Source organism: Eretmochelys imbricata, chromosome 10 (assembly GCF_965152235.1).
Source record: "Eretmochelys imbricata isolate rEreImb1 chromosome 10, rEreImb1.hap1, whole genome shotgun sequence".
Classification (NCBI taxonomy): Eukaryota; Metazoa; Chordata; order Testudines; family Cheloniidae; genus Eretmochelys; species Eretmochelys imbricata.
In genome coordinates, this window is record NC_135581.1 from 32326667 (window position 1) to 32351974 (window position 25308).

At 54.2% G+C, this 25308-nt stretch overlaps 1 protein-coding gene across 3 annotated transcripts in view; it reads right to left on the reverse strand.

Annotated features, from left to right (window-relative positions):
* Positions 1–25308, reverse strand: part of CLCN7 (chloride voltage-gated channel 7) — a 56525-nt gene that overhangs the window by 6659 nt on the left and 24558 nt on the right. For 2 of the 3 annotated variants that reach the window (XM_077827938.1, XM_077827939.1), the window contains 16 exons: positions 24137–24246; positions 21715–21795; positions 20411–20473; positions 19027–19110; positions 17539–17632; positions 16147–16211; positions 15353–15469; positions 14856–14910; positions 13206–13266; positions 10933–11071; positions 8147–8240; positions 4395–4564; positions 3855–3906; positions 2775–2902; positions 2245–2330; positions 444–576 (listed from right to left, as the gene is read on the reverse strand). In XM_077827938.1, the coding sequence (XP_077684064.1) occupies positions 444–576; positions 2245–2330; positions 2775–2902; positions 3855–3906; positions 4395–4564; positions 8147–8240; positions 10933–11071; positions 13206–13266; positions 14856–14910; positions 15353–15469; positions 16147–16211; positions 17539–17632; positions 19027–19110; positions 20411–20473; positions 21715–21795; positions 24137–24246 (1532 nt within the window). The remainder of the gene's footprint in view (positions 1–443; positions 577–2244; positions 2331–2774; positions 2903–3854; positions 3907–4394; positions 4565–8146; positions 8241–10932; positions 11072–13205; positions 13267–14855; positions 14911–15352; positions 15470–16146; positions 16212–17538; positions 17633–19026; positions 19111–20410; positions 20474–21714; positions 21796–24136; positions 24247–25308) is intronic. The other variant, XM_077827940.1, reaches the window with a different exon arrangement.

Genomic DNA, 25308 nt, shown 5'->3' on the forward strand with positions numbered 1-25308 from the left:
AGCAAGGTCCTGCAGCCCCAGGGAATGGAGCAGCCTCTCCCCATCGCTGCTCACGCTGGGGTGGCTTCACTGGTGGCAGCAGCAATGCTGGGAGCTGCAGGGCAGGGAAGCCACCAGCCTGAGAGCACCACGTGGGTGCAGAGAACCATCCCAGGAGCAGCCAGTACCCATGAACCCAGGGCTCCTAGGGCACCAGGGGGGCTGGGCCGTGTGCATGTGGGACAGGCTTGGTGAAGGCCCCCTAGCACCCACAAGGGTCAGAGAGATGCCTCTGCAGCTGTCAGGTCTCTGACTGGCTGGGGCACCACGTTGGCCCGATTCAGCAGTTCGGGCTGAACCCCAAGCGCTGCAGAGTGGCCCAACCCCCACCCCCATCGTGGGTGTTACTTCAGCTGCCCGTGGTCCTGGGGCAAGGCCGGCAGCTGGCCAGTGGTCTGCCCTACCTGCGTGGGGTCCGGGCTGCTCTCCACCACGGGAAAGCCGTTGTGGTTGGACGACACGTCGCTGAGGATGTCCACGACCGTCCCCACCTTCTCAATCCTCCTGAGGCAGGTCACGGGCGCGCTCATCACCTCCCTGCAGGGGACAGAGCGCCAGGTGACGGCGGGCTGGGACTGGCCTCTTCCTCACCGGTGCAGAGGAGTGTGCTGCCTGGCCCAGACAGAGGGCAGTGCCCAACACACCAGCCAAAAGTCGACCCCCCATCCTACCCCAGGCAGGGCCCTGGTCCCTGCATTATCACGTGGACCTTATTTAACTTGCTAGGCGGGCCAGGTTGTGTCTTTGGGTCTGCAGCTTCTTTAGTGTTCCCCATGTTCTCCCCACGCTACGGCCTAGGAGAGCCACTTAGCAGCAGCCTTCCAGAGTGTCCCAGAGTTTAAGGCCAGACGGGGATCTAGTCTGCTCTCCTGCACAGCTCGGGCCAGGTGCAGCTACCCCTGTGCTGAGCCCGGACACCCGAGCTAGACCCAAGACTAAGCTGTTGTGTGCACAGGCAGAGAACAGGAGGGGCTGAGGTGCCACCAGTGCCAAGACCCCCGCCAAGGCAGAGAATTGGGTTGAGGAGACCCGCCCAGATCCCACCCAGTGCCCCATGCCCCACACTGCAGAAGAAGGGGATAAACCCCCAAGGTCACAGCCAATCTGAGCACAGCCATGAACAGCCGCCAAATGAACACTACATTCGCTAGCGTAACGGACAAACGGGAGAGCGGCCGGAGGGGTCCGCGCGTGGCACAGCTGCCCTTCCTGTGATCTGCCCTCCCCAGGGCCTGGCAGGCTCCGTGCACAAACCCCTCTCTATGGGTTTGCCTCTGGACGAGAGCAGCTCCAGATGGCTACTTTCCTTCGCCTGCCACTAGAGGGCAGCCTCAACCTGTAGGACCAGGAACCACCCTGTGAGCGGACGCAGCCCCGGGGGCCCTTGTGGAACAGCCTGGGCAACCGATGGGCGGCAGTGACTGAGAACCTAGCTCCATCCTGTGCCAGAGAGCGCTGCACGGGCTCTCCCTTTGGGGAGTCTGCTCAGCCCCGGCACCACGCTCCTCCCCCGGGAGCTTTCTACCCACAGGAACCTCCCAGATCCCGCACAGCGAGTACCATGCAGACAGCCCGGCAGCCTGCTAGCGGCCCTGCCCCCACACTGCTCTTATGCCTGCAGCCAGTCCGAGCTGGGTGCTGGGGAAGGCAGGGAGGCAGACCCCCTTGGCGAGGAATACAATCCCCTGCACTGGTGGGTTGTGAAGCAGTCACTCCGCTATTAAGAATGGGCTGACACCCAGACACCATCAGACCGTCCAGAGCTCTGTCTCTGTGGCCCTGGGTCCAGCAGTGGGGGGCCCTGTATTGGACCCAATCCCCAGGACCCCTTACCACCCTGTCCCCTTCCCTTTCTAATCAAACTGCCCAAAAAGTGGTAAAAAGAGTTCAGGTTCGTCCTGGTGCCACCGTGCTGACGTGGGGCAGGACAGGACAGGACAGGACAGACCCACCAGACCCGTTGGCAGACATGTTCAAAGCTCTCAGACCCAGCAGCACTGGGAATTCGAACTGGTGGATGCCTCCTGGGCAGTTTGCTCTGTTACCAGCCAGTCTTGGGAGCTCTGCAGCCCAGGGCACAAAGTTCCACCAGACCGCAGCCCCACTCGCTGTAGTGCCAGGGGCTGTTCTGTCCAATGCACCTACTAGGGCTCCAAGGAAGCCAGCCAGGGGCCTAGCCGCCCTGCAGAACGGCAGCTTGTTTACCTGGCCGTGAGGGAGTGAGACGTCACTGGAGCCTCCCAGTGCAGGAAAGGAACGCTCTGCAGCTGGATGTGCATGTCATACAGACCCTGCAGCAGGAGGAGAGGCAAAGCAATCAGCCACAGGCAGGCACAGCATGGACACAGGCCACAGGCTCCCTTCAAATTGCTCGAGCCTGGTCTTGTCCCTGGGCTTTCCACACGCCGCCCTGCCAAAACTCCTCAGTGCTCAGCTGACGGGTCACTAACCCCAGCCACAGCCCATTAGGGAGGTATTAACTCTGCTCCATTCAGGCTAATGGAATTTGGCAAAGACCCCAACATCCCTACTAATCAAGTGGTTTCCCCAGGCAAGCCCAGCCGGGCTAGATCACTAGGGGGCGGTGCCAAGCCATGCCCAGTCAGCAGGCTCCAGAGGCTCTGCCAGCTCCATGCTCGCATCCAGCCCCAAAACAGAGAGCAGGTCCTGGCTCCTGCAGCCACTGCCTTGCCTGCTGGCCCTCATTCGGAATGGGAACAGCCCAGGCTGCTCACCTCCACGAAGTAGTCGCCCACGATCTTAGCCGTCATCAGCACCAACATGATGGGGAATCCGTAGGTGACATTGCCCGTTGCTTCCATCATGATGACGGTCAGGCTCAGGGTCATTCTCACGATCCCACCTGAGGGAGAGGTGTACATGTTGTTGGCGCAGGGAGAGGGCAGAACCCAGGAGGGAGAGCAAGAGGAGGCTCCAGCAAAGGCTCTGAGCCCTGGCGCTGGGACATTAGCTGATCCCCATGGCTGCTGCATATACCTGAACTCTGGGGACGACCCTGCCTTGGGGTTTGGCCTGGAGAGACGGCTCCACGAAGGGCGTATGGGGTGGGGCAGGGCCTGCGTTGAGTGCGGGTGGGGAACAGAGGCACAGAGCCTAGCAGGAGAGCAGGGCGCTAGCTGGCTCCTGTAGGCTGTACCCTGCCTAGCTAACCACAGGTCAGGATGACGCCACGTTTGCTCTTCAGTGCTGGCGTGGAGAGTTCTGCTTTCCGGGTCACTGCTAGACCGGGGGCTCATCCATGCCAGGAGTTAATATTAGCAGCAGCAAGGTGCAGCGCCCACATCTGGTGCTGCTCTGCGGGGAGCCACCCACGGGCTGCGAGGGGCCCCAAGGGAGCTCTGTGGTTCCACATCGGACACGGTCAGGCAGCGAACAGACAAGACTGCGCTGCAAAGCCTGACGTGCGTAACCAGGTGTGTTGTGCCATGCCACCAGCTGCCTTTAACAAGACAGGCCCAGGCCACTCCTGGGAGACCTGCTCTCCATTAACAGCCCCTTCCTCCACAGACCCAGGCTAAGGGGGAGCACCCCGCTCCCAGCGGCTGCACTTCAGTCTCCGATTCACAGGACAAGCGGAACCCCTGACGCAGGTGCATGTTAAATAAAAGGCTTTCCCCCACCGCAGGCAGCTGCCAATACGCTGCCTGAAGCTGACCGGCAGCACTCCAAGCAGAGAGAGGCTGCGTTTTCCACCAGACGTTCCCAGCAGAGACACAGCCAGACACAGCCCAGTCTCCATGGAACACAACCAACGCCTCCGAGCGGGCACTTTTCTAATGGCGAGCCAAACTCACCCAGCTGCGCTGCGGCCCCCATCAGCGCGTACTTCCCTGGGTCGGCCCAGATCTGAACAGGAGAGACAGGGACAGGGAGTTACATGGGGTGGGACAGAGTCATCCAACTTTTACCCCCTCAGAGGCAGAGGCAGCCACCCTACGTGCCAGCCACAGGCCAGACAACAAAAGCAGCAGCCACCCATCTGCTGGAGCATCCAAGGCCCCTTGACAACAGCCTCACCAAGCTCCAGCAAGCACTGCCCCAGGGATGCTCTGCAGGGAGCCTTAGCCACTCGGGTCTACTGCACTTCCTCCGGAGCTGCTGCTGCTGGATGAGGCGGCGAAGGGCAGCAAGCAAGATCCACTCCCTTTCTAGCTGGGATTTTGCAGTATCTAAGCTTGTCTTTCTCCCTTCACCCACTAACCCAGCTAAAACTCCAGCACGACCTCCTCCCACACAGCTCCTCAGCTGACCTTCAGACATGGAGCGCTCATAAATCTGCAAGCAAAACGTGGGTTCGCTGTCAGTGCTCCCACCCTGCCCGGGGGGTAACTCACCGCTCCACTGGTCAAGTAGACCAACGATATGCCGAAGAGTCGTCCCCAGGCAGCTCCGATCAGCAGGGAAGGGATGAAGACACCTGCCGACACGGTGAGCCCATATGTCCAACAGGCCAGAAAGAAATACATCAGGGTGAACATCCCGAGGGTCATGGGATTGTAAGAACCTGGGGTGGGGGGGAGAGAGGAGAGGCCCAGGTGGTTGGTTTCAGCCCTTCTACACCTCAGAGATTCACGCTGTTTAGACCTGCTGCTGGCACCAGCCTGGTCAAGCTGCAACATTAAATGGCACATTCCAGCTTGTTAGCAGCCCCCCATTACTGCCACGATGTGGCTCCGAGAGGGTGGGCTCCTCCAAACACACACCAGCCCGTCAGACCAGAAGAGCAAGGTGCATCTGTCCGTCATCGCACACCCTAGAGAACAGCATCCCTGAGGGGGCTGAGAAAGGGCAGAACCGATGCTACAACCCTCCCCCCACTCCCCGGGTGCAGCAAAGCTCCTCATCACTCTGCTCCGATCCCCCTCCATTAATGGTCATGGCAGCGGGATGGACCTACCTAGCCACTGTAGAGACATCTCACAAGTAAAGATTGGTATTTCCCCTCAAAGAACGAGATCTTTCCCTCTCTCGTCCCTTGGCTGGCTCCGATCGCCAAGCCCTCTGCAGGCAGGTACTCTGAAAGCAGCCCCAACCTGGGCTAGCCTGCCCCCATCCCAGCAGCCAGCTCATGCCCTGGAGCAGGAGGGTTCACAGCCCTAAAACCTTTAAAAAATCCCGTAACTGCAGCTGTTCTCATGGTCACACAAGGGCCAAGCCTTTCCAATCCCTGCTCTGCTCTTGGCCCCGATGTTCTCTGGCCAGGGGCGCCGCAGGGTTAGTTTTGCTTTCCTTGCAGCTATTTTAAACCCGTTGCCTTTCAATGGCACCAAATCCCCTTGCTCTGAACAGAGAACACCTATGAATGCTCCCCCCACCCCGTCCCATTCGTTAGCCAGCAAGCCTTTCCCAGACCTGATTCATCTCTTCACTAAACACTGCTTGTCGGGTCAGTCTCTGCATGGAAGTCTTCATCGCCCCTTCCTGTGCCCAGCTGTCCCTGCTCACTGCCCCTTCCCACAGGCACGGTTATGTTGGGGAAGGGGCTCACTCATTCAGGGGGGTCGTTCTCATTCCTAAACTGGATTTCTGCTCCCATGAGAGAGGTCTGCGGTGAGCTTCCAGGGTTAATTCAGACTCAGACACTTGTAGGAGCAGTTCCGATTCCTCTTCCCACCAGCTGTTCATTCCCCCTCGCAGGGTCAGGCCTGTCTACACATCTCACAATCATCCTTTCTATGAACTGCCCTCTCCGCTCACCCCCCTTTCCAGGCGGTTAATTTCATATTGAACTCCAGGACTTCACCCCTCCTGCTCCCCGTTAGCCTTTGGCCACAATTCAAACTGACCGTTTCATCGGCTTTCTGCTTCTCTGAGTTTCTACCCCAGGACGATACTCTGACCGTCCCCTTGGAGGACGTATTTTTCTTAACAGCCTCTTGCGAGGTACTTCATCAAAAAGACACCTGACAACCCAGATAACTTAGTACAGCCAGTTCTGGAGAAGGCCGCAGAATTCTAATCCACTGGGGAGGCCCCGTTTTCCTTTGCGGAAGCCAAGAGGATTCGACCCGGCGTGTCGTGTTCCTTACAGTGCTGTGGCATAATTGTTGCCAGGCAGAGCAATAAACCTTCCTGCTCTATATTCACCAGGGACGCCCCCTGCTGCTTGTGCGTTGCTACCTGCAAGGGAAGTCTCACCCGCCATACTGCAGCTGATTCACTGGCCATCACCTGTGTCGAGAGGCCCTTGTGCAGTGCCCTGAAGTCCCCCCTGCCCAGCACTCCCTGGATCTGCATCCTCAGCCAACAGCTGTTTAGAGTGTCAAGTAGGTGAGCACCCCCTCCCCACCCTCTTTGAGCATTTCCACAGCAACTGTCAACCAAGGTTTGAGACAGGAGAGGAAAAGGTTTGGGGCACCACAAGTCCTCTGGGTCCTATCCTATGTCCGTAGGGAAGTCATCACCACTGAGTGCAACTAGTGCTGGAGTTGCCAGTTCAGTACACTCAAGGGATAGCCATCTCTGTGCTTCAGCTGTCAGTGAAAGAACAGGTATGAGATTCAAGCGGCTGTTCCAGGAGACTGTTTCTGGGGTAGAGGCGGAACTGGTGCCTTTTCGATTAAAGTTACCCAGCCATTATGTCAGCCGAGAGATGCAAACCCAGCCAGGACTCTCCGGGGCACTGTGAAATGCGATTTCGTTTCTAGACAACCCAAAATGTAAAATCCACATTTAAAACATGACCAGAAGGGAAAGTCATTCAGGAGAGAGAGACCTTAGCAAACAGGAAGCAGCCAACAACATTTCCAGAACGTTCCACAGACTCCAGCTTTTGGAGTGAGCACACAAAGGAGAACGGATGGAACAGAGACTGAAGGCAGTGAATGGAAAATGCTTGGCTGATATTTAACAAGAGTGCTCATGGGACACTGCAACCTCCTCATCAAGGTCCCATCTATACACAAGCTAACACACCACAGCTCTCATCCTGCCTGTCTGAGCACATGTGCCCAGGGGACAGGGTGTTTATCACAGGCTAAGGGAGGGGGAATTTTTGTGGGAGCGTCAATAAAATATTGACACCACTTTGCAGATCCAAATCCAGATCTTGACTTTTATAAAGCCTCAAATCAGCCAACTACCTAAAAGCACAAGACTTCTGATACAGGTCTCCTCCTCAGACCTGACCTATTCACCTCTGGCTAGAGACTAGTTTGTTTCAATGCGTATTCAAGAGCAGATCACCCACTTCGCACTAGTGAACGGCAGATGCCTCGCAAACACCTGCATTCTATGAATTAGTGAGTACGAACAAAGCAAGACTCTGTTCCCCTGATGAGGTCAGTCTGAAAGATTTAGGACATCGCACAGACTAGCAGCAGGGCACTTGTAAATGCTATGAAGGGCTCCTGCTACCCCTGCTCTTAAAGCTTTGCCGAGAGGCGTGGAGGGCAAGTCATCGCGATCGTGAATGGCTCGGCACTAACACCATCTGGCCCAGCCTGATCTGTGGGTTGCTTCTGTTCCCTGTGATGGGGAGCTGTGCCAGGATGGCACTGCCCTGGTTAAGCGCACCATCATGACTGCACAGCCGGGACTGTCCTTGTTCTGTTTGTACAACACCCAGCACAATGGGTCCTGGTCCACACCCTAGGGCTTCTACGTGACACCACCTCCACCAATGTGTTACACACTGGACAGCCCCAGAGCCTGTCCACCCAGCAGGCTCTGCGGAGGGTTGATATTCACTAGCGAGGAGGATCTTTTTACAGGAGCTCTGGGTCAATGGTGAATTCTCTGTAACTTGGAAGTCTTTAAACCATGATTTGAGGCCTTCAGTAACTCAGCCAGAGGTTAGGGGTCTATTACAGGAGTGGCTGGGTGAGGTTCTGTGGCCTGCGATGTGCAGGAGATCAGACTAGATGATTGCGATAGTCCCTTGTGACCTTGAAGTCTATGAGCATTACTGAACAGAGCTCACCCAGCAGGGCAGAGCGTGCGGTAGGGCTGCAGGGCTGGGCTAACACAAGAACATCTGACCACAAACCGAACAAAGCGATTGGCTTCCTAAATCTGGGTCTGCTGCCCCGGACCTGCCGTTAGACCCGAGCCCCCTCCCCATTCCGCCAGCCGAGCCAGAACCGACCTGGAGGGTTGTGAAAGAGGCTGACGACACTCTTCTCAGGCGTGTTGAAGAAGGTGGTGGCCATCGAATTATATTCTCCATCCGCACAGAACAGCTGGGGAGAAAAAACAAAGGCTGGCTTGTGAGATCTGGCAGAATCCACGCAACGATCGCTGCACTGGGACGTGTGGCACATGGGGACGCAGTAGCTGGCAGAGAGCGAGAAGGCAGGAGTGAAAGTGGGTCCTGGGCACCTGGTGAAAGACACCCCACTAGCAGATGTGCAGTTTCACGGAGCCATAGGCCACAGGCATCGCTAGCATGATACATTTGCGTTCAGCTAGTTAGGCTTTTAGGCCCGACATTTTAAAGGTATTTAGATATTGCTGCATGCACTGGTGCAACACCTCACTGATTTAGGAGCCCACATATTTTCAAAAGGAATTTAGGCACCTGGGAATTAAGAATGCCTAAATCCCTTTCGAAAATATTTACACTCCAAAATCAGTTACGTGTTGCAACGGTGAGCACACTAGGCCTAGCCTCTCACCTGTACAGTGTTACCCACCTCAGAAATTTAGAGGGTCATGGTCAAGTTGAAATTTAGCTAGTTTAGTTGAGAATTTGACACATTACTATTTTAACTCTTCCCCTTTACTAGCTGAACGACTGTCACAAATGGGGTACACTTACTGGCTATAAAGGGGAGCAGTGAAAGCAGAAAGGGTGGTGAGATTTCTCTCCCATCTCTAGCCGTACTAGTAGTTTTAAGTATCAGAGGGGTAGCCGTGTTAGTCTGTATCCACAAAAACAACGAGGAGTCTGGTGGCACTTTAAAGACTAACCGATTTATTTGGGCATAAGCTTTTGTGGGTAAAAAACCCCACTTCTTCAGATGCATGGAGTGAAAATTACAGATGCAGGCATAAATATACTGACACATGAAGAGAAGGGAGTTACCTTACAAGTGGAGAACCAGCGCTGACAAGGCCAATTCAGTCAGGGTGGATGTGGTCCACTCCCAATAATTGATAAGGAGATGTCAATACCAAGAAAGGGAAAACTGCTTTTGTAGTGAGCCAGCCACTCCCAGTCCCTACTCAAGCCCAAATTAATGGTGTTAAGTTTGCAAATGAATTGTAGCTCTGCAGTTTCTCTTTGAAGTCTGTTTTTGAAGTTTTTTTGTTGAAGGATGGCTACTTTTAAATCTGTATTGAATGTCCAGGGAGACTGAAGTGTTCTCCGACTAGCTTTTGTATGTTACCATTCCTGATGTCTGATTTGTGTCCATTTATTCTTTTACGTAGAGACTGTCCGGTTTGGCCAATGTACATGGCAGAGGGGCATTGCTGGCGCATGATGACATAGATCACATTAGTAGATGTGCAGGTGAATGAGCGCCTGATGGTCTGGCTGATGGGGTTGGGTCCTCTGGTGATGTCGCTAGAGTAGATATGGGGACAGAGTAGGCAATGTGGTTTGTTGCAAGGATAGGTTCCTGGGTTAGTGTTTCTGTGGTGTGGTGTGTAGCTGCTGGTGAGTATTTGCTTCAGGTTGGGGGGGCTGCCTGTAAGCGAGGACTGGCCTGTCTCCCAAGGTTGAAGAGTGAGGGATCATTTTCCAGGATAGGTTGTAGATCGTTGATGTGCTGGAGAGGTTTTAGCTGGGGGTGGACCACATCCACCCTGACTGAATTGGCCTGGTCAGTGCTGGTTCTCCACTTGTAAGGAAACTCCCTTCTCTTCATGTGTCAGTATATTTATGCCTGCATCTGTAATTTTCACTCCATGCATCTGAAGAAGTGGGTTTTTTACCCACAAAAGCTTATGCCCAAATAAATCTGTTCATCTTTAAGGTGCCACCGGACTCCTCGTTGTTCTAGTAGTTTTAGATGTTCCTTAACAGTAGTTGGCAATATGTTATCAGAGACTGGTGATTTTTAAATCAACAGTGACCCCTTTACCAAGGTGGTGCAGTGAAGGCTCACGTGATTTGCAAAGCCTTCACTTCTGCTGGTGCACTAGGCTGGATCATCAAATCCCAGCTAGATTCTATTAGAAACCTGTCCTGAGGCCACTGAGCTCGCACAGACCTTTAGCTCAGCCCCCCACCCAAGTCTTGTCTGATCAGCTGATCACACACTATTCCCTCAAGTATACAGCTCTCTCTGCAATCTTAGATACACACATGCCATCTTGTGCTATTCTGTGCATGCCGATGCACAAGGGGCAGCGTTCAGGCTGCACAGGTGACCTTACCTTTGTCATTCCCCAACCGAGAGCTTGGTTTGCAGATTGCATGTTCCAGCAACAGTTTGGATGCCCGCTTCTCTATTGTAGTCCCTTAAACTGAAAGTCTCTGGCCAGACCCTGCCAGGCCCCGCTTACTGGCCATGCACTCCGTGAACCATACCCCCTAGCAGAGCCTCACCTCATTCAATGTGCACTGCGTGACCCTTCCCAGCATGCTAGACTGTCTATAATGGGAGCCCAGGAAGCTCAGGCCCTGAACGAGGCAGGGTTCCTCTGCCACGTATGGAGCCCTGCCTCATTCACTGCCCATCTCAGGGGATGTTCCTGCCTCCCTCAGTGCTTGCAGTCCCCTGGCTCATCGAAAAGCTACAGAGACCTTCCCCCCTGCCTGGGCCTAGCCTGGCCCCTTTGAGACCAGCTCCCAAGCAAGGCAGCAGAGATTATGCCTGGAAAATCCCTGAGCACCTGGTTGTGCTGTGACCCGATCCAGCTCTAGGGGGCAGTCAGGAACAGACACTGTGCTGGGGATATGGGGTTCACAGCCATGTCTCCTACCTGCAGGGGATAGGTCACGGAATCCGCTTGGAGGGGCTGGCAGTCGCTAGAGCAGTAGATCATCACAAAACCCACAGCTGCCGTCACAGCCGCCACCAGCATGGCCTCGATCACCTGCAGGCACGGGCGATGGATGTACCTGCAGAGTCAGACACAAGCCACGTGAACAGGGAGCAACCTCCCGGCTGTTCTCTGCTTCCCAGAAGCACCCCCAGGTCAGCTGGCTCTTCAGACTGGTTGCAACCACTGCTGGTGGCTTGGGGGCAGGGGAATGGCTGGTGCAGGTTGCCTCCTTCCAGGGGCGGGAACCAGACAAGCAGCAGGATTTCACGGGCTCAAATGAAGGGGAAATCATAGACATGTTGAGCTCGGAGGGACCTTGACAGCTCATCTGGTCCAGCCCCCTGCACGGAGGAAGGACCCAGTAAGCCGAGACCATCCCCGACAGGTGTTTGCCCAACCTGTTCTTAGCAACCTCCAGTGACGGGGATTCCACAACTTCCCTTGGTCACCTATCCCAGTACTTAAGGAAAATGTTGTAACTAACTCTCAGGATACCTAACACCTAACCTGAATCTCCTTTGCTGCAGATTAAACTCATTACTTCTTGTCCTACCTTCGATGGCCAGAGAACAATTGATCACTATCCTCTTTATAACAGCCCTTAACATGTCTGAAGATTTATCAGCCCCCCGTCAGTTGTCTTTTCTCAAGACTAAACACACCTGCTATTTTTAACCTTTCCTCATAGCTCAGGTTTTCTAAACCTTTGATCATTTTTGTTGCTCTCTTCTCTCTCTCTCACCAAGTTGTCCACAGAAACAATCCCCTTCCCCAGCTCTGCTCCTGGATGCTATCCCGCCCTGCGGAAGGCCGTCTGAACGTTACTGGGGCTGTACGAAAGAGGAGCTGCATGGAAATCGCCCTTTATACTTTTAACGGTCCTGCAGACTTCTGGTTCCATGAACACATTCGCAGCACCATCGAACATGGAACGTACAGTCTGCTCTGAATCCCTCAACTCCTGTCTGTTCCATCTGCAAAAGCTACAAAGCACTCCCCATATCCTCCCAGCAGACATGGGATGTTATTTGTCTGAAAGGTGAGCTCTGGTGGATAAATGAGAAACCAGGTCCCAAGAGGGTGAAGGGAGGTATTCCAACACAGAAAGCTTAGCCATTTTAACTAATTTTTGAAGCAAAGTGACTATGGGGACAGTGATTTAGGAGCTCACTGGGACCTGAGCTTTTGAAAATGTTCCCCCAATGCATTTACATAGCGCATAACCCAGGTAATAAACAGCAAAGAAATGGATGGTTAAGAAAATCGCATTGTCAACATAAGCATTTGCATCAGAAGAAAGAAACCCATCTTTTGTCACCATCACCTGAACTCTGACCCATGTATTTGTTCTAAAGTCTTTCAGTCCATCCTCAGTCTTCAGAATCTAAGTGTTTCTTCAAAAAGCTACTGTTACATGGGACTTGCATCATCAGTTAATATACTTGCAGGTCGTCGGTATCATCTAATGAAATCCAACGTGCCTCAAGAAACGGTGGTTATACACAGTCCAATAGGAAAGCGTGGAACATGTTCATGTATTTTAGGTGGATTAGAGTACTGTGAATAGGCACATGTAAGAGAAGATTCCTTTCTCAGACTGGTCTCTGCTTTAGGAGATGATGGAATGGATATTTACTTTGGGTCAGAGTTACAGCTGTGATGAAATATGGATTTCTTTGTGATAATAGCTGTCAATTCTAGTGTGCTATAAAGCGACGGCATCCTTAACGATCACTTCCTTGCTTCTGTGGAAGAAAAACGCAGTCTTCACTCTTAGGTTGTTTGCAACAAGTCAGAGACCGTTTATTCTCGAGCAATTGCAAGGGGGAGAGTGCACATGGACAGGGATTCCCCCTTCCTAGGCAGGTCTCCGCCTGATAAACGCCTGCCATAATTATTTATCTGGCAGAGACCTGCCAAGGAAGCGGGAATTAGAGTTAGACTTAGCCTGACTCTTGCTCTATTCCTAAGAAAACTAAGATGTCTGTGTTCAAATTCCCTTTATCCCTTTTTCCACTTCCACACTTCTAAGCACTTGAGTTTTGTGAGTGAACACATGCGAACACCACACGTCACTTACCAGATCTGAAGCAGTAGGGCTTCAGGAACAAAAGGAACGCCCTTTGGTTCAGTTAATCGGCCCCAGTCTGAACACAACCCGGGAGAATACTGAGCGATTTCATTTTATTTAGCTCCTCTTGGGCTCTTACCTGATTCGAAACATGGTTAACCAGTAATTCAAGGCATTGAATATCGCGCCAAGAATTCCACCTGCAAGCAGGAAAGAGGGAAAGCAGCTGAAAACCTCCTGAGTGATTTGAAAGAAACCAATATTCCTTTATGCCACATTCAGGATTTTCCTATATACAGAGTTAAACACATCTTTAAAAAAAAAACAAAACAAAAACACACGACAAAGATTTCCCCAACTCAGTTTGCCTTTGGACACTTTTCTGCCCTCGTCAGCAACACATCCTCAATAGCACAACGTTTTTAAGCCTTTGACAGCAGCAGCTTCCAGGGAAAAGCAGCAATTTCCTGCTGGAATGCCCCGTGTCAAGCCACACAGCGGAGCAAGCCGAATGTCGTGGAAGAAACTGCACAAGCTGCTTCCATTGCTCCCTATGGGCACAAATCTCCAGTTTACGGAGGCTTCACCATTGAAAGAGTCAAAATGTAACTCTCCTGCTTTGGAGGGGGGATAGAAGGATGAGAGCGAGCGCACATCATCGAGAAAGATCCATGTACACACCTGGCCTTCCCCTTCATTTCTTGTTTCTTCACTAAAGGAAACATTAGCGTCCGAGCCCGATCTTATATCTACAACATGTAGGTCATAGATCGGCACGATGCATTAATGCAACATTAGGACTGAGAATTTTTACAGCGCATCAGGCTAGTCAGAGGCCCCACGTAGACTATAACTGCCACATTTTCCAGTGTATACTGGGATGTGCAATGTGGCTGCATCAGGGTTACTGTGGGATCAGTAGGTTTCATTGTTCCAATGCACGTTTCAATACTCAGACACAACACGGCATTAGGAGAGTTTTGTCGCCTTACAGCAGCCAGCCAACTGAAGACCACAGTACTCCTGTTTCTGTTCTGGGCAGGAAGCAGTGGGCGGAAAGGTTGGAAATTCAACCACCACTCAGACCCCAGGACAGTGAAAGAAGCAGATGACATCAGCATACTGGCTGGGGTCCAGTCTGATCCAAAGGATAGCTTCTGACATTTTATCTACGAGGAAAGTCCGTAGCAATTCCTCGCTGACTCCGACCTGGCATTTCCCTGCACTTCTGGTCATTTTGTTAAATCCGGTGGAGGACTGTTAGCAGCCACCTGATTGTACAGAGCACTGAGGCAGAGGCAGGCAAGGCTGCAGCTGAAAGACAGATTTCTAGATGTGTGCTGTGCCCAGCGCAGCAGGAGAGGGCTGTACGGAAACAACGTATCAGAAAATAATTCTCACACAGTTCACGTTCCAAACACCCAGCCCACAGACTCAGAGCGGGAAGGGAGTTCTGCCTAGAACACCAGTTTCCTTCCCCCAGCCTCTCAAGGGGCCATACCTTGGACCAATGTCACTCTGACAGGCTCTGCCACACCCCAACCCTACCCGGCAAGGGGGAAGAACAAAGTTAAGGGTTTTCGCCTTCACCACAGAAGATCAAGATTGGCCAGAGAATCTAGCTGTGGCCCGTGAAAGCATCGAGCAGCAAAAGGTTCCCCGAGGGCCCTCTGTTTTTGTGCTTTTTAATAGCTTTCCCATTCTCCCAAGGAAGTAGGCTAAGGCAGCTTTTCAGGACAGGGGATTATTCAGAGGTGTTAACTCAATTGAACGAGCAGACCGATCTTACCAACCACTCCCATAACGATGAAGATCGGAATTTCCTGGAACGTGTATCCCAGTTTCTGTAAACAAGGAGAAATGGGTTTGGAGACCTTTTGGCACAGCGATTTGCTCGGTGCCAAGTCACTGCCTCTGCTCAAAGCCTTTACAGCTGGCAGCTGCCCAGAGCAGTGGCTGCAGCAGGGCTCCTCGCTCCCAGGCCCCACAGAACCCGCGCTGGCAGAACCAGAGCCCAGCAACAGCTGGACAAATACTTCCAAGAGGCTGCTCGGCAGGAAGTTTTGATCTGGGTGCATCTGGCCTTTGCAGAGCGCCCCCGCCCCAGCATGACACCCCCCACCTGAGGTGCCTCATACTGTCAAACATTCAGGGGACGGGCATAAAGGGAGTGAATGGCCCCATCTGCTGCCCTCAGGTCCTGCCACTACTTGCAAGGCTGCAGAGAACGCCCGGTACAGGGCGTGTGCCTGCCCAGTGACAGCACAAACCTGCCAGCAATTTTACCTCACTGTCGAACCTTCCAAAGTTGATGAGACCTGGGCTGGAGAGGTCCCAAGGGTTCCCATGGTAAAAGCTCAGGATGGAGTTCAGCGTGAATGTAGAGATCATGGAGGCAAAGAACTGCAGAGAGAAGCAAGAGAGTATCATGGCATGAGACAACCTGCTGCCTCGGCTGCCTGCTGTCACACCTCTTCAAACCCCACTCCATCCACCAGGGGCCTACCTCGGCCCCACTCATTCCCCAAAGTGTTCTTACATCAGGGAGGGGCAGGATTTAGTTCACACCCCAACCAGTGCCTGGTACCCAAATCAGCATGTCTGCTACACTAAGAGCTCCATAGGCAGAAGCCATATCTTCTTGGGGATCATGCAGCACCTTGCACTCTGTGCTTATACACAAGTGCCTCGCGCCTCTTCCAAGGGTTCTGCGCTGTTCCCTTTACGTCCCATCTCCCTCTTGCCACCTCTGGGGCACAGGCCACTGCAGGACTCCAAGCGCTAAATGGCAGCTTCTCCGGGAGGGGAACCGTCAGCATCCTCTGTCTTGGCCTCAGACTCTTACACCAGTCAAGGCCTAGATTCACCAGACAGTCCCGTTCTGACAGGGGCATCTCTACCCAGTGCAGGCCCCTCGCTCGACAAGGCATCCTGCTCCTCCCCAGCCCGAGTGAAACCCCAGTCAAACCCCCAGCTGGCAGCTGAGTTTTCAGAAGCCGGTGCCCAGCACCTGCGGGGCCAATCGTACTTGGCCCTGCATGAGCCAAGGCGGTCCTCGGCCTCAGGCTGCTAACACTTACGATTCGCCATGTCAGGAACTGATTCCAGAAGGAGGCACCTTCTTCCAAGCTGAAGAGAACTCCCCCTAGGGATACAAAAGGCCATGGGGCCATTGTAATAGATCAGCTCGGGTAGCTACCGCCTCCCTGCCTGGGAGTGGCTGGGCCTGTCAGGGTGAGTTTTGATCTCCCAGTTACGTGGGCTGGAAAGAACCTGCCCCTTGGGTGTGCAGAGACAAGGGGCACAGCCTCACAGGGCTGGAGACCTCACCCCTGCACTAGGAACCGATGCACCTGGCTGTGGTTGATGACACTTTGCCAAGGGGATCACCCCCACCAGCCTGAGCCCCAGAAGCAGGCCAATGGCTGGCCAAGCCTTGGGGAGGGTCACTGCTGCAGATGCAGGTCTATGCTAGCAGCTCTCGGTCATGCCAACACCGCACTTGGAGCCAGGAGGCTTTGGGGGAGCATCACACACGGTCGCTTTCGGCTAAGAGATGGAAACGCTGGGCATTCCGACGCCTGCCTCCATGGCAGCAGGAAGGCTTTGCCGTGGGGACAAAGCCTGGTGCCCTTTGGGGACCACTGGGAGAGAGCGCTCGGCCTACATCTTGCCACTTCCCCAGTCACTTAGCGGGGAGGAGCAGCAATGCTGGGGTGTGGGTTCACCCTGGATATGGGCTGCTGGGGGGCAGGGACGGCTCTCTGGGGGACTAACTCGTTCCTTAACACGAAACTTTACGCCTAGATTTCAGGCTCACGTCGGAGGAGGGAACACACATGAGTTTTCCTGTAGTGACTGATACAGACACCGACACCCCTCCTGGGGGGTTAACAGCTCTCCCAGCCCTGCCCACCCAGGCACGACCCTATCCGCTTCACTGGCGCTGTCCAGGTTTCTCTTGGACTCAGCAGGAACAGGACCAAGTAGTACCCAGGCATTCTGGCTGTATCTGCATGCCAGGACCAGCTCCCTCTCTCTGTTCTCCAAGGGCTCCCCTCGGCATCAGACAGAAGCCCAGCAGAGGCAGGCAGCCTGCATGCCAGTATTTTGTTTGCCACCAAGCTCGATGGGCAGGAGCAGAGGGACAGATGGACAGAGCCGCCATTGTTCTCTAGTTTGGCGGTGCTACATAGGAACACAGCTCTGAAAGTCGCAGTTTCAAGCAGTGCCCGAGAGTAAATATGCAGAGCACCCAAAGCTGCTGCTCCAAGCTCTGTCCAGCACAGGTCACTTCCTCTAAGCATGATTGACTAGCCCCACCCGCCACAAGAGGGCTGGGAAAGCCACGAGTCTCTGGGTGATCCAGATCACTGCCAGCTACCCCTAACAGGGGGTGAGGGGTGGTGAGCATCCCTCCTGGGGCAGGGTCTGGCCTGCAGGGCAACACCCAGCACCAGAAGACATCTTACCAACTGGGGCGCCAAAAGCGGCCGAGACGCCAGCAGCCGCTCCAGCAGAGACGAAGTCCCTTTTCTCCGTGTCCCTGCGGAAGTACTCAAAGATCTGAAACAACACGAGGACAGCCGCTTTACCGGCTGGGCAGTTGCTAGCAGCCCAAGCGCACCCCCTGTAACGTCGGCCTGACGTTGGCTCCCATGCAGAGAATGCTGCTCGCAGCTATCCCTGTACCGCTGCCCGTGCTGAGTGGAGGGGTGTTAAACCCCGGAATAGTTTATTACATGGCCTGGCAGCACAGGACTCGTCGCAGCTAGGATGTGAACCAATAAAAGCAGACACACTGAGCTCCCTGCTCCCCTAGGGGGTTATGTCACAGAGCTGCCGGGAGCATGCTTTCCAGCGGGGTGATACAGGCTAGTTTTGCTTATGCCAGTGTGCTAAAAACAGCAGTGAGACCACAGCCCCATTGTGGCAGCTTGGGCTACCCACCCGCCCCCCTGAGGATGCACTCGTGCAGCTGGCTAAACCGCCGCCTGCAATGCCCTGGCCGCGCGGCTATTTTTGGTGCGCCGGCTCACGCGGGGCCAGCGTGTGTCTGTCCACCTGAACTGGATTCCTCTCCCAGCCGCAGAGCCAATGTCCCCCTGACATACCAGCGCTCAGCAGTGTCACAGAGCGCACAGGGGCCCCGTGCCAGCCAGTGGGCCCCTTCACAAAGGCCACCGAGCCCAGATGGCAGCATCACGGGGTTGCCATCAAGGCTTTGGCTTCCCAGTACAGATCGGCTGCGTGTTCAGTCTGCTGAGGCCAATTCAGATGGTGACATCAGCGGCCAATTGAATTAAGCTTAGCAACGTGGGGGAGCCTTCGCTGCCCGCCCGCCCGCCCAGCCCAGCCCTGCCCTCCTCACTAGCAATGCCGGACCCAGAGGGGAGCAACATTCCACCGCTCCTTGGTGCTCTCCCCAGCACAGCTGCAGTGGGTGCTGTAGGGGGAGAATATATTCATTTCAAGCTCCCCCCAGAATGCACTGCTCCTGGGAATTGTGGGATAGGTACCCAGAGAGCACTGCAACTGGAATGGTTTAGGGCAAAGAGGATTGGATGGAGCCCCCTTCAGGATAGGCCAGTATTACTCCTTCCAAGCCACCCCCGCTGACTGCTCGAGCAGGATTCTTGGCCCCTGCCGCCCTGGGGAGCATAACAAGCAGATAGCTTTGTCTGCATGGAAGTCCACAGCACTCATGCCCTCAGCAGGCCCATCTCCATTTCACTGCCCTACCCCACCTTTTCAGCAGGGCAGGCTCTTCTGGATTCAGTCGCGCTAGTTGGCTGGTCCTAGATCGCACTAGGAAGGTGAAGAGCACTTTGCTATATTGATTCTATCCACCGGACCAGAGATGTCATGAGCCAGTAACCACAGCTCCTTCCCCAGCATGTGGTGACATACACACACACCCCCCCCTCCCCCCGTCAGACTCTGGGAGCGAGCTAACCAACCTTAAAGTCTCGCTTCAAAGAAGTCGACCTTCCTTGCGAGATCCCAGCTGCAATGACCGCTCCGGAATGAATCATTGGCCCTTCCTGAAGGCAGGAAAGCGGACGTTAGAGGAGAAAGGCAGCTTCGCTTTTTGGAGCCTTGCCATGAAGACGCGGGCATTCAGAGCGTGAACTCTGTGCATCCCGCCCACGCCCCCAGCTCGATTTCAGAGCCTGCGAGGGAGTACAGCCACGTGGACATTCTATGGCCGAAGTAGCCCCGGCTCCCACAGGGGAGGTTTCTTTGCAGGAAGTGGAAACCTCACCTTACTCCCATGCTTCCTAGCTTTAATAAGTGGCTCTAAAGAGAACGTCCAGCAGGCCTGGACAAACCACCCTGCTTTCTAGAACGCAGAGCGTGAATTCCTGAAACGCGGTCTCTATCAGTGCGGGGGATCCCCAGGATTGCGTCAGAGTGGACTCAAGCTCCATTCATAACCGCAGACTGTACCAGTGGCTGCACCTCTGCCCGGCAATGTCCCAGCAGGACTCTCTGGAAGGCCACCTTATGGTGCAGCGACACCATTGTAGGGTTCATTCTCGAGATGGCCTCTAATATAGAGGATGAAAGAACCAGACAGCCACAGGGACTGCGACTCCCCTGCCCAACTCCTCTGAGTCCTGGCAGGTCAGCAGATGTCATTGGGATACGTCGCCACTACCCAGGGTCCCTGATCCCCGATCCCCCAGGAGGGCACGGCACACTGCTGGTGCTGTACCGCAGTGGTTCTCAGCCAGGGCTCTGGAGCCCCTCGGGGGGCCGCAAGCAGGTTTTAGGGGGGCCACCAAGCAGGACTGACATCAGACTCACGGGGGCCCAGGACAGAAAGCTGAAGCTCTGGGCTCTGAGCCCCGCCATCCAGGACTGAAGCCTCAGCAGCTTAGCTTTGTGGGGCCCCCTCTGGCATGGGGCCCCGGGCAATTGCCCTGCTTGCTACCCCCTGGCACTGGCCCTGCCTTTTATATGCGGAAAAACAGTTGTTGTGGCCCAGCTGGGCCATGAAGTTTTTATAGCGCCGGGGGGGGGGGGGGTGCTCAGAAAGGAAAAGGTTGAGAAGCCCTGCTGTTCTGAGAGGCACCTCAAGGCAGCTCACTGATGAGGGGCATCAGAGCAAAGGGGAAAGCGGAGAAGTCACTGACCCAGGACAAACGGATACACGTATCTGTGGGAAACAAACGGTTTAGGATGCTAGCAGTGATGGAGGCCCCAGGAACGCTCGAGCGCAACACGCGTGCGTGACAGCAGCAGCTCCCGGGGCCAGGGTGCAGCACAGAGGGGTGACTGCACGCCGACAGTGCGCTTGGGAAGGTGGCTGAATTCGATTAGCTTCCTGGGTAAAATTACCTTCCCGACAGCCAGGCCTCCGACCACCGACAGAATGACCCCGCAGACTTTGATCAGCAAGGTCTGGAAAACAAGGAGAGAGTCCCTGATTAGCACAGGAGAGACAGCAAGTCATGAGGCAGTCACGCTCGGCGGCGGGCTGGTGGGAGACACGCAGAGAGCTCCAAACCAGACACAGCTGCTCCCCGCAACCCAGGTACCTGGGAGAGAGCAAAGGGGAAGATGGAGTTACAGCCTCTTTCCCCTGGAAATCTCACTCACAGGGCAAGAAGCGCGGCGGGTAGCCAGCAAGCTAGCAGCTAGAGCGGCAGGAGCCAGCGATGCCAAAGAGTTCTTTGTCTCTTGTCTTTGGCTTGCTGTTTCACTGCTGCGGTTGTAACGTCTAAACTTCCACTGCAGCAGCCTTTCTCCAGCGCAGAGCACCAGCTCTCTGGGGTAACAGCAGGGCAGGAGTCACGGCCGTCACAGAGGATTGGGCAGTCCAGTAACTGCCCCCCGCCCCCCGACATCCAGGGGTCAGCAAGTATTCACAGCACTAGCTTCCCCCACGTGCCTACTGGAGCCCTGCTGAGCCCTCAGATCCAAACACGGGGGTGCCGTTTTACTTGCAAAGCTCTGCCACGTGAGAGATCTCACAGCCAGCACTGAGCCCCCACGTTGCTCTGTAGGGCCGGCAGACCGTAAAAATGCCCTTAAACAACATTTCCCGTTGCCAAGGGGTGCATGCAAGGACTGAATGCCACTGGAAGGGAGCGGGTGGGAGAGCAGCAGCCTAAGCTAGGCTGAGAGCACAGGAGGCTACAAGAGGCAAGCATGCACACGCAGCCCCCCGGTACAATCAGTACCAGCTGTGATACTGCAGTTACCTAGCGCTTCGCCTCAGCCAGCCCCAAAGGGATCTGCACTGGTGTGTTTATCAGACAGAGCCCCAGGGAGGTGAAGGAACTTGCCCAAGAGGAGTCACAAAGCTGGGCAGGATGGCGACTGCTGGGGTCATGAGTTGGTGACTCAGGGCCAGTTTCCTCTCCCCCAGAAGATGCCACTATCAGCTGCAGATGGGAGGCCACAGGGCATCCTCGCAGAGCTGGGACAGGAGCGCACCTCCCAGACGAGCACGGGGAGCTGGCAGCGCACGGGGGCACTGGCATGGCGTGGAGGCAGACCAGGCTGGTGAATGCCAGAGGAGGAAGTCCTAGCTCCTGCAAGCTGCCAGCCTCCTGGTCTGCCTTACCACGCTGGTGTGGGGGAGGGACGATGGCGCATGGGACGGCCAAGTGCACTCGCACCAAAACCCAGTGTCTTACCTTGAGGCGGACGACATGAGGAACCTTCACGCCATTGAGGTAGCATTTAATCTGAGGAATCCCGCTGCCAGCGGCTACAGGCTAGAAGCACAGGGAGAGTTTGTTAGCATCAGCCCTTATACAGTGGCTTCCATCATCCCAGATGGCAACAAGGGCCAGAGGCCGCTCTCTGACCATTTCAGCACCTCCACCACCCCCCCCATAAGGGGAAAACATGACAGCTACTGAGGGGCAGTCTGAGCCTTGCTTCCTGTAGGGATCATACCCCGCCCACCCCAACCCCTACAGCTGGCCAGGCATGTTCCAGAGGCAAGACCCTGGCTAGCCAGCAGCTCCTTCCCTGGAGTGGGACTTGAGATTAGTCACCTGAATCTCAGGGACAGATTATTCCTCTGGCACCGCCTCTATTGTGCTTTTACAAGTAACTTCTTGGCTGTCCTCAAGCAAAACCCGATTGGCTGAGTAGTCCGACCTGCCAGGAGTACTAAAGCAGGATGGACTGAATCGATTTGTAGGAGTCGAGGTGGTTCCCTCTTCAGAAGCGACTAGGGAACAGGCCGTGCCCCAGGAGATGTTCTCCAGAAAACAACTCCAAGGGGAGGACTCTACTGAAGCCACTGCGGCCAGCTCAACAGATCCTCTGGTGGACGGGCTGAATGGGTGCAGGGCCACCGAAGGGTTTATATTTGCCTGGCTTTCTTTAAATCTGTGGAAAGAGCCGGGCACTTGAACGGGAGAGCGACAGCCTAGCTGAAAGAGCGAGAGATCCTGCTAGACCAAGCTGCTGTTCAATACTACTTGGGAACTAACGCTCAGCCAGCAGCCGGACTAACCCAAGAGCACGGGCCAGCACCCGTCAGCACGGAGTAACGGCCACAGCACCATGTATAGTCCAGGCTATTCCGGACCTGCTCCAAAAGGGGAGGGCGTGACAAAGAGCAAAGCTGGCCGCCTCTTTCGGGGGGCCTACGAGTGCTGTGTGACCCTCTGTTTCTGCACCCATTCTGCCTCATGGCTAAAGGCCCCACCCCCCACTTTAGACAGGGCAGGACGTTTATCTTCAACTTCCTCAACGCAGAACAGGTCTAGCACACTGGCCAAGTCGGACTCCACTGTGCTTTAAGGTTCCGTTACCCTGATTCCCCACCGGAGATGCTGCTCATTTGCCTTGTTACTGTGATTTGTTCCCTTCACCTCACAATAACTCCCCCTGATTACAGCCCCCCTCCGGATGGGCAACAGTTTAAGGGGGCTGCTGTGCGCTTGTCTCAGAAGCGCATTGTTCTGCCTACGAGCTTTTCATCCTTAAACACTTGGACATGCAGGAAATGTAGAGACTGGCCAAGACCAGACCTAGTGTAAATGGGCGCAGGTCAACTCATGTCGAGGAAGCTGCACCATCTCCCCAGCCGAGCAAACCGTTACCATCAGCATCCCGAAAAGCTCCCTCCTTAACACCTCGCCTCCTTTGGCTCTGACTATTTGCTGGGCTCCTTCTACCTGCCGTGCTGGATGCTATTACCTAGGGTTGTGCGCATGTAACAAATAAAGAATCAAACCGAAAAGAGACAGTGCCTCATTTAAGACTACTGGCCGAAGGTAGAGACCCTTAAGGAGAAATCCTTGCATGGCAGTAGTAAAACAACTCAGTCCCTGTGCTAATCCACAGAGGAATTATGAAAAAAGGAAAGGAGTATTTGTGGCACCTTAGAGACTAACCAATTTATTTGAGCATAAGCTTTTGTGAGCTACAGCTCACTTCATCGGATGCATTCAGTGGACTACAGCTCACTTCATTGGATGCATTCAATACCACTGAATGCATCCGATGAAGTGAGCTGTAGCTCACGAAAGCTCATGCTCAAATAAATTGGTTAGTCTCTAAGGTGCCACAAGTCCTCCTTTTCTTTTTGCGAATACAGACTAACACGGCTGTTACTCTGAAACCTGTCAGAGGAATTATGGTTATAAATAACATCTGAAATAACAAAACAACCCTGAGCTTTATAATATTTGCATTTTCTTCCCCTCTTAGGAAAAGGAAAAGTCCTCTCCTCTCCTTCAGCCAGTATAATCCTCCTTCAGCGTAATCTCATCAATCTCATCTCGTGCCCATGGCAGCTCTGTGTCTGCTTTACCAGAAGATACGTAATCCCACTCAACTACCCACAGATTTGAGCACTACCTGCAGTAAAGAGTTTTTAAGGCCCAGATGTTTTTGAAGCCACCTGCTCCAGCAGGGGGAGCAGAGAACAGACAGGGAAATGCAGGCAAAGAAACTAAGCGACTTCCCACTCCCTCAAGTAGGGGGTTTTACTAGAATGTTTAACTGGCTGTTGAGTCTGCTGCATATTTCACTGCAGAACCGATGCAGGGGGAAGTGAGCAAACCAACCGGCCTGCAGCTGGCTCTTAACTCTTACTTCTATGAAAGCAACAATAATGGATCCAACCATCACCACGCTCGAGTTCAGAATGGCCCAAAGTAACAGGGAGAAGGACAGCCCCCCCTTCTCAGTGAACTTGTCAATATCTGGGAGGGTCAGTCAAGAAACTCAAATATCACCGGTTGAAGAACCCGCCTCCTCCCCCCATTACCACTGCACCATCTCATGGGAGACAGCCGCACACTGCAAGGCAAACACACACACACACACACACACACACACAAAGCAGCACATCTTTCAAGGAAGTGTTTAAACAGCTTCCCTGACAAGCGTAATGCAATACAGCGGTAAATTCTTAGCACCCGGTGATTCAGGCAGTTGTGCTCACGCTAACGCATGTTTCATTTGAACACATCACGGGGGAAAGTGCAGGCTCCAGGCATCAAAGAGTTAAAGGATTTTCACACTGCACCAAGCCTGGTGAAGGAGCTTTTAATACAGAAAGGAGGTGACTTGGCTGGTGTGTTCCTGCTGTATTTTCACTAGTGCTAATTCCTGAGCTCTCCCCTCTGCCGGGCATCTTCTCCCCGGCTGAGCGGCGTAGGGAGCCAGACGCTTGAGCTCTGGCATTACAGGGTGTTGCACCAAAAGGGACTGGGATCTCTCTGATTCAGCCTGATTTTAGCCCTTCACTTTAAGGCCAAAGCAAGAAACCATGATGCACCAGTGTGGGCCTGGGACAAGAGCTGAAGTGCAGCGTAACTATGCAGAGTCACTAACAAGGCCATGGTGGGACCCCTTGTTTATGCTCTCAACGACCCCCCAGCCAGTTTGTTCTAGCTGAAAGAGAAGGTTTCCCCTAACTGCCAGGGCCTGCTCCCGAGAGAGCTGAGAGTCAAGCTGGGTTCTTGCCTTCTCAAAGGGTTTAGATCTCTGCGTGCAGGTCTGTAGGGGCACATTATACAGCAGTGTTCATCCTGAAGAATCCAAGAGTGGATCTGCTTGCTTCTCCAAGTAGCTGCTACAATAACTCCTGGAGGGCCCAACTGAGATGGGGCAGCCCACAGTGCTGGGTGCCATAAGGATAGAAAAGAGGCAGTCCCTGCCTGGAAGCGTTCACAACCTGATAAGTAGCCATGGCCTGCCACGGGGTGTAGGTAACTGAATATTACACTACTTTGTTGAAGATGCGTGAGGTCAGTTAGGCA